The sequence below is a fragment of the Halichoerus grypus genome, chromosome 6 (assembly GCF_964656455.1).
Source record: "Halichoerus grypus chromosome 6, mHalGry1.hap1.1, whole genome shotgun sequence".
Taxonomy (NCBI): Eukaryota; Metazoa; Chordata; class Mammalia; order Carnivora; family Phocidae; genus Halichoerus; species Halichoerus grypus.
In genome coordinates, this window is record NC_135717.1 from 128,907,616 (window position 1) to 128,920,315 (window position 12,700).

The window sequence follows — 12,700 nt, forward strand, 5'->3', positions numbered from 1 at the left end:
TTTATTGTTTTAATGCTTTGCTTTTACTCCCAAGCACTATAGTAAATGTCTCTTTGGGGTTTCTTTGCACTGAATATTTTGAGTTTTCAGAGCTTTGGTTGTGATATAATTACATATTTTCATTAATGCAAGCCAATTTTACTTGTAGTTCTAGTTGTAACTGGGCTTACTACTGGGAGCAGAATATAATGGTTTTTAGAAGAAACTTTTTCTTTTTTTCATTTTATGCCATTGTGGAAAGATAAGCGGATGATAGTTTTATTTGGCCCATTTGTTTTTCCTATGAGAGTTGAAACATGTATAAATTCACCACCTCCCTCCTTCCCCCTTCAACAATACCCTTTCCATCCTCCCACCCCCATTTGAAGGGTCAGTCAACAGCGCTTATTTATTAAGCACTCATTACACTATGGGAAGGTGCAAAAGAAGACTCTACTGTCCTTTTCAATATTCTGTTACTGTTGAGAATTCAGTCAGTATCCAAGTCTTGCCCCATAGCTCTACTACCCCAAAGTTTGCAAAACTCACTTTTGCTCAAGGGCAGCTTTCACTAAGCCACAGGTCAATTATGAAGGCTGGCCTTACTTTTCCCTCTACCTGCCTTCTCCAAAATTCTCCCCAGCCTTGTGTGCTGTGGGCCTTCTGGTTTTACTGTGGGCTGTTCTTGAAATACTGTTGATCATCAGTTCTGAATCCTAGTCTGTCCTTATGTTTATTAGAGGAATGGGTTGAAACCAGACTGCTTTCTCCTTGCTATCTGGACCTTTTAGCCTCCACAAATGAGACATCAGCACCTGGGGAAGATAATTTCAGACAGAATCACAAAGTAGGAGAGATACGGGTTAAAGCTCTGTAGCACTTTTCACTTGCATCACCCAGGGGATAAGACCTTAAGGGTTGGAAGCTTTTAGAGAAAATCACCTTCCTGAATGCTCCTGCCTGCCCTGCTTTCAGGTTTGTATTACCACCTCAAAAAGATTTCCATCTTTGAATCTTCCAACTGCCCCTATTCCTCCACTGAAAGGGACGTCCTTGTCTGAACCTTTCTTCCTTCCCACCGCTACCATACACTGCAGTCAAGGAAGGCCACAGATTTGGGCTGTGTAGAGAAAAAACTACCTGCCTAGTCTCACACGTGTCTGTGCAGGTATATGCACATATGTAGGTGGGGCGGTGATAGACAAACTGACTATGGGTCCTCCAATTCATGTTTGTTTGGTTTTTTTTTTTTAAGATTTTATTTGAGACAGGAGAGAGTGTGCAAGCATGAGCGGGGGGGAGGGGCAGAGGCAGGGGGAAGCAGGCTCCCCACTGAGCAGGACCTGAGCCAAAGGCAGGAGCTTAACCCACTGAGCCACTCAGGAACCCATCCAATTCATGTTTCTTACTCAGTAGTCTCTCCGAGGCAACTGTGAGCTGGTGGTTTCTTTGCTGATTAACCCATATGTTAAGCAGGCACGTACACACACATTCATGTAGATTGTACTGGACAGTGTAAAACCCATATATTGAGAATAGAATATAGCCACATTATTAGTAAGGCTCATGCCCTGGCTGGAAAATAAATAGGTCTGTAAAGAACTATTTGACATCTTTATGGGTCTCTTCAGGAGCCACCAAAGAACTGGACTAGATCTTAATGACTTTCTCTCCATTTCACAGTGGTCACATAGCACACATTTGTATCAGAATCTGCCTCAGAGAAGTAAGAGGATGAAGGTAGGAGTAAGTTCACCAGTTTCTCTCTAGGGTTCCCAGATTTAGCAAATAAAAGTATAGAATGTCCAGTTAAACTGAGTTTCAGATAAACTATGAATAATGCTCAATGGAATATTTAGGACATACTAAAAATTATTTGGTGTTTATGTAGAATTTAGATTTATCTGCATATCCTGCATTTTATCTGGCAACTCCTATCAAACATCTTGTTCATCTCTAGTCTTCCTGCTACTATCTTAGACTAGGGACTCTACCTTTAAGTCTGGGTATCTGCACCTGCCTGGGTGGCCTTCTCAATGGTACTCTTCTAATTTACCCCCATTGCCTGCCACACACTAAATTTTTTAAAACGATTTTCATTAAGTTTCTCTTCCACACAAGAAATTATGCTCCAAAGTGATTTTCAGTGTGCAATTGTATATTAAATTTTGTGTGTATGTTATGCATTTTCCTTAGGGGACCTTTTTCTTTTATCAGAATCTCAAAGAGGCATCTTCAAGCTATGTAAAGAACTGTGGCTTATACAAAGAAACAAAAGTGGGTGAATTTAGAAAAATGCATTTCACCTCAGTCATGACTTTTCCTTTAGACATCAGTAGTTTGAATATCATTCGACTCGCACCAACATCTTACAGAATAGGCAGGGCAGACAAAATTACTTTCAAAGATAAGGTCACTAAATCCCAGAGATGTGAATTCAAAAGTCATACACAACTATTACATAGCATAGCCAGAGTTTGAATAGAAATCTGCCACTGCAAATTTATTTCTCTCTCTACTTTTACGGACCACCAACTTTAAAAAACATAAAATCAACTTTGGTACAATACTTTAAGCTATAGTTTTAAAACTACTTTGTATATATTTGAACCTCAGAAAGGTTTCTGTCCATCTCTGAAGAGATGTTCTTATTCCCTTCTGTCTAGTGGACCTTGTCACTTAGCTGTCAATTACACACCACAACTATTGGATGTCTGGCCATCTGACCTATAGGGACGGCTTTTCAATGTGGTCACGTGGTGGAATATACCTGTATTCCATTGCTACTATTCCTCAAGTATTTAGAGACTATCGGGATGTTTCAGAGTCAGTTTATAAGTCCTTATAATAATAAAAATCATTAATATTTTATGTTTACTCATTTGAAAGCGTAAAAAGGGAATAACAGTGTGGCTATTCATCTCTTCTGTTTGGTTCTAAATTTTGTCTTTTTCCACAAATCAAATGTGTTCTGAAAAAAATAAAAAAGAGCTTCATTTGCCTCTCAGGTTTCCACACTTTTCCTCCTACCTCTTTAGCCTCACCACCTTTTCTTTCTCTTTTTAAATCATTTTATTTTTTTCATCATGATAAGTGCACTCTTTAATCCCCATCCCCTATTTCCCCCATCTCACCCTCCCTCTGTTAACCATCAGTTCTCTGCAGTTTAGACTGTTTCTTGGTTTGTCTTTTTTTCCTTTGCTCATTTGTTTTGTTTCTTGAATTCCACACATGAGTGAAATCATATCGTATTTGTCTTTCTCTGACATATTTCACTTAGCATAATACACTCTAGTTCCATCCATGTCATTGCAAATGGCAAGATAGCATTCTTTCTTATGGCTGAATAATATTCTATACACACACACACACACACCATTGTCTTTATGCATTGATGGACACTTGGGCTACTTCTGTAGTTTGGCTATATTTAAATAATGCTGCAATAAACGAGTGCATGTATCCCTTCAAATTAATGTTTTTGTATTTGGGGGGTAAATACCCAGTAGAGCGGTTCCTGGGTTGTAGGGTAGTTCTATTTTTAATTTTTGAGGAACCTCCATACTGTTTCACACGGTGGCTGCACCAGTTTGCATACTCTGACGGTGCCCTTGCTGGCCTTTTTTTTTTTTTTTTTTTTAATCTATGAACTTCTCATGATTTATATGTCATTTCCATGCTATCTGTAACCCAGCCATCCCTCTATACATGCGACTTTCATATTTAATTGTCTAGATGAACATTCTCTTATGTGTCTAAAAGCCAGTTCAAACGTAACATGGAAAACTGAGCTGCTAATATACTACCGCACCGCCTACTTCCAAGTCAGCCCTATCTCACGAAATGGCAATTCTGTAAGGCCCATGGGGGGAAAAAGGAAAAGGAAAAAAGTATAGAGACGTTCTTAACTTTTCTTTCTTTCAAACCCTACATTTGGTATGTCAGCAAATCTCGTGGGCCCTTCCTTCCAAATATATCTTGAGTTTGATCACTTTTCGCCACCTCCACTGCTTCCCTACCCCAAATCACAATTATCTCTCACCTGGAGTACTTCAAGAACCTCCTAACTGGTCTCCCCTTCTGTCTCTGCACTCCTTAACAGAACAGCCAAAGGGAGTTCTCTGTGAAAATGTAAATCAGATCGTGTCGCTCCTCTGTGTAAAGCCTATTATAGTTTCCCATCTCACTACAAAAGAAGCCAAAGTTGTCATAAATGACCCATAAGACCCTACGTGATTGCCTCTTGGGCCACAACCTTGGATGCCCCCTCCACAGCCCCTTTCCCCCTCTTCTCCCCATGCCAGCCTCCTGGATGGTCCTCCTACAGGGCCTCTCTGCCTCTGCTTCGGGTGTTTCCTCTTTGCTTGCTGTTCCTCTTTTCTCACACACTAGCATGGCTTCCTTCTTTCTTGTATGTCTTTAATGTTACTTTCCCAACACTTTTAGCAACCTTCCCTGCCTTATTTCTCTTGTTAGCAGTTACCACTTTAACCTACTAAGTATCTTACCAGTTTACCTTATTATCTATCCAGTTCAAAGTAAGCATTAGTAAATATTTGCAGAATGAATGAATGCAAAGATGATTTTCCTGTGTTGAAGATATTTTAAAAATCTCACCATATATTTTGATGGCAAATCTAAAAGTGGTTTTCACAAAGTAGTTTGAGTAATGATAAGTGTGTGTAGCCTTCTACTATGACTACTTTGAGGAAGCGAAGACTTAAAAACATTTGAAAACACTATTAGTAAACCTGGATATAAGTATAAAAAGTGTTTGAAGAAAACATGTGTTGAAAGAATCAACTAAATCTGAACAGACTTCCTTAAGAGGTGATTATGAATACAAATGTAGGACTCTGAGCTGTGAAGAGAAACTATGAGTCATTTCAGACAGGAAATCATATCAGATAAAGCTTAAAGGCAAAAAGTGACTCTGGTGATTGAAAGTTGGTAAGTGATGATAAAAGTTAATAATATTAGTATTATATTGATATTTATTAAGGACTTACCATTAGCTAGCATGGGACTAAGTGCTAAGCATCATGAGTGGTAGGTATCTTTATTTTTTCATTCTACAGAGAAGAATATCAAAGCTTGGAGTAGTTAAGTAACTTGCCTATTGTCCCATGAGCTTTAATGGTGGAGGCCATGCTTGAATTTAGATCTGTCTGATGCCAAAGCCCAGGTCCCTGACCAGTGAGTAGAACTATCTGATTTTGCGATTAGGTTCTAACGGCAGCTTGCAGGGTGAAATTTAGGCAGAGGTAAAACTACTGCAGAAAATCCTGTAGAGAGGCACCATTTTGGAGAGCAACATAGCATCTCCCAGAAAGCCCAACACAGCCAGGGTTTCCTTTACCACTGGATCAGATTGTGGCTGCTTTGGCTGAACAACACATGAAGGAGGTAGTTCGTGGTTAGGGACAAGTTATGTGAAAAATACACACCTTTATTTTTTATTTTTATTTTTTTAAAGATTTTATTTTTTATTTATTTATTTGACAGAGACAGAGATAGCGAGAGCAGGAACACAAGCAGCGGGAGTGGGAGAGGGAGAGCAGGCTTCCTGCCGAGGAGGGAAGCCCGATGTGGGACTCGATCCCAGGACCCTGAGATCATGACCTGAGCCGAAGGCAGACGCTTAACGACTGAGCCACCCAGGCGCCCAAAAATACACACCTTTAAACACCACATGCACACGCTGTGGGGTTAGATGTTCTCCATATAAGAAGCACTGAGAGATGGAGTAAAAGAGTAGAATCAAGTTCACCATCAGAATTTTCCTGTACAACTTAAAATATTCATTCTTTTAATTTTTTTAAAGATTTATTTACGGAGAGAGCACAGTGCACGCACATGGGGGCAGGAGCAGAGGGAGAGAATCTTCAAGCAGACTCCCTACTGAGCGTGAAGCCCCATGAGGGGCTCTACCTCACAACCCATGAGATCATGACCTGAGCTGAAACCAAGAGTCAGACGCTTAACCAACTGAGCCACCCAGGTGCCCCCAAAACGTTCAATCTTGCCCCTTCCCCTTCTCTTTAATTTTGTGTATGTAGTTGATGTTGCATATACTGCTTTACGTGACAGAATCTTGGTAACAGTCAAGCAGCTTTGCTGGTCTAGAGAGGATTATTTAATTCTCTAAAACATTGAAAATCTTGTTAAATATTTATTGCTTGTTGTAGCATAACCACATATCCAAAGCTAGTAGAATCAGGCAGCACATCAATCATGGGAATACATCAAATCTCTCCAGAATTAATCAACAAGAGGGATGACTTCAACTGTGTAAAATAAAAGAATGCCATTTGAGATGCAGCAAAATTATTTTACCATGAAAAGATGGAAAGTGCTAATTTTAATTCAGTCTTTATTTAGGGGCCCCACTTCATGACCTGGTATAGAGTCCTTGTCCTTTTAGTACATCTGGTGACTGGGGGCTGGAAGTGTGTCATGAAAGTGGAAATTCTTTTTCAGAATCTGAGAGAAAATTTCAGGTGTCTCCCTTAAGTCAGCATTGACTCTGTGTCCCTCATGTTGTTGAGAGTAGTTCTCCTCAGCCTCACTCCCACCCCACCCCAGCACACTGAGGCAAGGGGCATGCTTTCACCAGTATAAAAGTGTCCTCAGCACGAGTGCGTCACACCATTCTATTTCCCAGGAGAGGAAAGCAGAATCTGGGGAGTTTGGATTGAGTGTGGTTTGAAAAACTTTCTCCTGGAGAGTCTTTTACATCCTCCTGTGAGGTAATTCCCTTACTCTCCCGTCAGTCATTATTGGTTTAAAACAATGGCGCCTGATAAATGTTCATTGAATTTAAGTACTAACTTAGGGTTTCTATTTCTGACCCTGGCTGGGGGCTTTTGAGTACTGTCTGGTCCTCACCTGTCCATTCTCCTGTTTGCAGTTGTTGGCAGCTCCTTGGGGTATGCTGAGTAAAGGCTGCCCCAAAGCTTTGTGTAATGGCTGGGAGGATCTTATTGAAGAGCTGAGCACAGTATGTTGGCGAGATTACAGCTTGAAAGCCTGTCCTGCCTAGACTCCTTTTAAAAGAGGTTGCCCCAACCACAAGCCCTAAGAAGGTAGCAGCGCAGTCTGTTTCTTCAGCATTGGTGCTATGTTGTGTAGAATGTTAGCCTTCCATCCTAGTCACAGCTGGAGTAGGAGAGGACACCTGGCTTAGAGGTAGCCAGTCTGTGGGCTGCCCAGTGTTTTCTGAGATTGCCTCAAGTAAGAACTTGCCCCAAAAAGGACAATGGTGATAGAATCAGATTCTCCCCTCCGGGGCATTTGATCATGAACTATAGACAGAGAACTGGCAGCAAGTGGAAAGAGCTATGGTTGTGCAGTTTGAATTACAGCTGTGTTCTGAAGACATTTCATGAGGAGCTGGGGCAATGCTGTGCTGGCTGTCACAGGCCCGAGTGCTGGTTGTGTGCATCTCTTCCCCACTCTGCCTCAGGTTGGGGGGAGTACTGACACCACATCAATTGGTTTTTGTTACAATTGAGGTCTCCCTCCTCCAGGGCTGGTTGTTAAAAATTTACTAGCACACCACTGGGTAGGGGAAGGGATGGTATATAGGGAGCAGGGGAAGCAGTTACCTCTTCTGGGTCCTTTGTCTTAAAAACAAACAATGTTTAAGGTAATATGTTAACATGATTGGTATTAAGATTATAATAAAAAAAGATGTTAGAGAAGACATTGTGAAATATATGATCTAAATATCAGTGGCTGAATTACAAAGCTCATAGGAATGTGGTCAGAGGGTAGTACCTTTCCTGTTCCTGGTACTTATCAAAAGGCGCAACCTCCACCTCCCAGGCCCACAAAGGATGACCCGACAAGCCGGTTAAGTCTCTGGTCTTATTTCCACATGTATTCTTTACGCCTATTACTTGAGGTAACTTGAGTGCACACCAGTTACTTAAAACCACAAGAGCCCAGTGAATACAGTTTTTGAGTTCCTTTTTTTTTCTTTTTTTTTTAATGTAGGGAAAATGGGACAGATTCGTACAGTAAAAAGAGCATATATGATTTTGGAATGAGGTTTGAATTCCAGTACTCCTTCACCCCTTCCTGGTAGCATAATTTATCTATGCCTCAGTCTCCTTAGCTGTAAAATAAGGATAAAGGATAATAAGCTCAGAGATATTTGTAGGAATTAAATGAAGTACCATGTGTAAAACATCTAGCACAGTGTCTGGCACTTGTTACGCACTCAAGTAACTTTAGCTCTTTTCTCCTCTCTTTAACTTATTGAAGCCTTGAAAACATCTGGTGGGTAGGGCGCCTGGGTGGCTGGGTTGGTTGAGGGGGCCTACTCTTGGTTTTGGCTGCAGTCGTGATCTCGGGGTCCTGGGATCGGGCATGCCCTTGGGCTCCGCGCTCAGTGCAAAGTCTGCTTGTTCCTCTCCCTCTGCTCTCCCCCCCCCGCCATTCTCTCTCCTCTCAAATAAATAGATAGATAGAATCTTTAAAACAAAACAAAACGAAAACAAAAAAAATCCAGCTGCTGGTTTTGCGGTCAAGTCAGCAGAATTGCAGATACAATTACTCTCCACTTATATTACTATGAACTAGGTTGTGGGATAATGCAGTGTTTATAATTTTATGTTTTTGTATATAAGGTCAACTAAAATATTTTAAATATAACTATGATTATTACATTCCTTTGAAACAAGCTTTTCCCTACACTTAGCTCAGAACTGCTATATGTCAGTCCACAAATTACTGTGCTCATTTCCTTTTGTTTTTAAACAACCTGTTAGATTATGGCTGAAGAACTATGTTAGATGTTATAAGGGAATTAAGAAAAACAGATGCTTGGGTAGCCTGGGTGGCTCAGTCAGTTGAGCGTCCAGCTCTTGGTTTTGGCTCAGGTCATGATCTCAGGGTCCTGGGATAGAACCCTCTGTTGGGCTCCATGCTCAGTGGTGAGTCTGCTTGAGATTCTCTCTCTCTCTCTTTCCCTCTGCCCCTCCCCCTGGCTTGAGTGCTCTCTCTCTCAAATAAAAACAAATAAATCTTAAAAACAAAACAAAACAAAACAGATGCTTATGTTATACCCAGTTAAATATACAAAAAAGAGAAAAGGGAGTGAATATTCAATTGTTTTCCTGAATATTCCCCTCCCACCGCCCAGCTTCTAGGTACCTAAATTGAATAATACCATGTGTCTTTTAAATCCCTTATTTACTGTATTACAGCTTATTTACCCTTAGTTTACTTAGATCATCTGCCCTTAGCTTCATTATCACTGCTAGTATATTAAGGGTGAAATCTGCCCACTTGCCAGGAGTAATTCATAGGATGTGGTGTTTCTCAGTACCAAATGATTTAAGGGGAGCTTTTTGCAAATGGAGTGGTTTTTGGCATATGGGCCTTAATAATTTGCTAGAATTAAATTTGTTTTTAAGTTTTTGATTTTCAAATCAGCATTTTCAAACAAGTAGCATGATGTACAGATTACCACACTTCAGTTCATACTAGAATAATCCACACTCTAAATCTGTTTGGCATTTACCCCTTAAGAATTTTGCATCCATAAATCATTTTTGTAGCATCTTAAAATGTTCCTAAGTAATTATATAACATCTTGCATCTGCAGAGCCTGTCGTGTCAATGTGAATAAAAAAATAATAAATTATAGTAATTAAGACAGTTACGTTGTCTTGAAAAGCTAAGGGTCATTTGGACTCGATTACTGGAGGAGTTCCCAGTGCCAGGGAGCTGGTAGCTTGGGCCTGTAATTAAACATCTGGGACTGACATTTTGGCCATCAGAGGTAGCACCTTTTGAATACATTTCAACATTGCCTTTTAGACAAGCTACAACAAATACAAAAACTAGTGTAAGGGGAGGAAGAGAGGTTGGCGGTGGAAAGGACAACTGGTCTCAGCATCAGCATTTAACTACCGTGAAAACTTGTCACGCAGCCTGCCTCGGCTGCATACGAACGCTCGCTGGAAGGCAGGGGGTGGTTTTGTGTCTTACAATGCCTGTTTGTTGTGGACTGGATGGCTCACCTGAACGTGCGGAACTGGCAGTGCCGCTCCAGCCTCACCCTGCCACACTGTTTAACAGAAGTATTTGCCAGATCTTTTTATCCTCTCCTGACCAAAGCTCTCAGGTGATTAGGGGCAGCGCGGGAGTCTCCTCAAACCCCTTAGGCGTCTTCCGTCGGGTCCTCGGCTCGCTGTCCGGTCTCCTGGTGGTGGTTTCTCTTTTCTACCCCGTCAGGGGTCTCAGGTGGGACCTGGGTGGGGCGCTCGGCTCTGCTCTTGGGCCTCAACCCTGGAGAGGGATGCTCCCTGGCAGAGAGATTCCACCTTCTGCTCGCGCTCGCGGCCGGCAGCCTCGCGGCGGCTGTGGACGAGGAGGATTCGGAGGAGGGAGTTGGCGGCCGCCGAGGCCGGGCAGCGGGCCCTGTCCGCGGCGGGCGCGCTCCGCGGTCCTCCCTCGCTCGTCTCCCATGCTCATATTTGGACTCGGCTGCCCGCGCCCAGGAATTTCCCGTCATGCCTCCCGCCGCCCCGTCCGTCGCCCGGAGCCTGGGAGGGAGGGAGGGAGGGAGGCTCGGACGGCGGCGGCGGCGGCTCCCTGGCCCTTCCATGAGCCCGCGGCGGACCCTCCCGCGCCCCCTCTCGCTCTGCCTCTGCCTCTGGCTGGCCACGGCCGTGGCGCGGGGAGCCGCGCAGTCAGGTAAGTTTGGGCTCCCTCCCCGCCTCGCCTCCCCTCTCCCAGCCCAACCCTGCCGAGTTGAGGTGTGACCCAGACCCCGGATCCCCTCTGAGCGCCGGCTGCGCCCCCTTCAGCCTCCTGCGGGGACGCCCCCTGTCCTGAGCCGGGGAGGGGCGCTGAAGGGGAGCGCCCCGCGCGGGCGGTGGTGGGGGGGGCGGATGGAAGGAGGTCAGGCTGGCTTCGCCCCCGCCTACGGGAGACGTCTGGCCGCGTCGCTGACACCTTATCCCGTCCCCGGAGCGAACCTGAGCCCGAGGGACGCTCTCGCCCGACGCGGGCCCCCGGGAAGGGGCTTGGCTGGGCCGCCCGCCGGAGGCAGGGGAGGGGCGCCGCGCCGGCTGCGGGAGGGCGCGGGACCAGCAGCGGGGGCCCCCGCCGAAGTGCCCGCTCGGATAACGGGCCAGGGTGCGTGGGAATGCGCCGGCCAGGCCCGCGCCTCCCGCCGCGCGTCCGGAGGGGCGTGGGGCGCCGCGCGGCGCTGGGGGCAGCGCCGGGAGCGGCGGGCGGCGAGCAGGGGCGCACCCAGGGGCGCACGGTCACCCGCCCGCCGCATCGCCCGCGCCGGGGGCTCGGGCTCAGGCTCCCGCGGGCCCCGCTGGTATTTAATAGGCCAAAACCGAACAAAACCCCGAGTTTGCCAGCTACCAGTTTTGTTTTGTTTTTGAGCGGAAAAAAGCATCCGAGTCTGTTTTTTTAAGTTTTACACCGGACTATTTAAAGTCAAACTATGTGAACGAAAGGGGCCATTCCTGCCTTCCTTGGTTTAGGACTATAATTATGGTAATTCTGAAGTCTTAAGAGATGATTTTTAAGATCATTTTCTTTAAATCATGTGGAAAATATCACGAAGATTTTTTATAAGGTTATTATAAAAGGTAATTATTTGAAATTACAAATGTAGAGTTTAAGGTAAATGTGAAATTGCATGAAATTTTGGTATTTGTGATGAGTATCCAACTTACTAATCATCAGAGTTTCCCAGTTCTTAATTTTTTCTGGAATGGAAGAACAAAAATTATAACTCCTCAGTTGAGATTAGGAAATTTTAGTTTGTTTTTGTTTTTGCCACTAGAAGACTAAAGCGTCAACATAAGATATGGCTCGCAATTAGGACTTATGAATTAGTTTAAAGCTGACTCTAATAAGCATAGATTATATTCAGAACTCTCTGGTCTGTCTCTTCATATTTCCGTTTGCAGCATTGGTGGCAAAACAGAATTTAAAAGATAGTTGGTCTATAAAAAAATCTTCAGGATTCATGTAACTTATAAAATTGCCAATTTAGATTAATGGGAGATTTTTAAAATGTTTAACTTTATTAAATGTGCAGTTTATAAATATTAATTTAAGTAATGATATCAATTTCATGTTTGCTTCTGACTAGAACTGTTTTTCAGAAAGACCTACTTTTTATGGATTCATATTTTAGGAGTATCTTTAATAGTACTTCTTGGGAAATACAAGAGGTTCTAACTGCACATTTTATTAGTGGTCTTCTAGAAAATACTGTGCTGCACAGTAAAGAGTGGATTGTACTGCCAGGGAATATATGTGTTTTTTTTTTTTCTCCTCAGTGATGTGTTGACTTACCTAATACTTGTGGTAAAGCAGCCCTTGAAGACCAAAATCCACTGTACTGTGGCCCCTTGCCAGCAATTTTGAACACCAAGTTTATGTTTGGATCACTTAAACATTCATTCTTTTAATTTTGGTCCCAGCTGACATATAAGTCTAATTTCTGATGACTTTTATTAGGGCCCTATGTGAACGTCTGGAATTTTTTTATATTAAAATAAGTAGTTCTCTACCATATAGAATTTTGTCACAGTGCCTAAACTGCCTATCTGCCAAGGTTGCAAACATATAGCATCATTTACGTTTTGAATCAACTCACAGTTTTTTTAGTTTTTAAAGGTGCTTGTTCTAGTATTTTAACTAAAATGTTAACCCATTAGGTCAGAAATCTTTACTATTT

General features: G+C 43.1%; 1 protein-coding gene across 4 annotated transcripts in view; it reads left to right on the plus strand.

Moving 5' to 3' along the window:
* Positions 1-9,966: 9,966 nt before the first annotated feature.
* MSRB3 (methionine sulfoxide reductase B3) overlaps positions 9,967-12,700 on the plus strand; it is a 163,559-nt gene continuing 160,825 nt past the window's right edge. For 2 of the 4 annotated variants that reach the window (XM_078076229.1, XM_036094114.2), the window contains exon 1: positions 10,549-10,686. In XM_078076229.1, coding sequence (XP_077932355.1) covers positions 10,596-10,686 — 91 coding nt within the window. In that variant the 5' untranslated portion in view covers positions 10,549-10,595. Of the gene's footprint in view, positions 10,115-10,548; positions 10,687-12,700 lie in introns of those variants that run through there. The other 2 variants (XM_078076227.1, XM_078076228.1) reach the window with 2 other exon arrangements.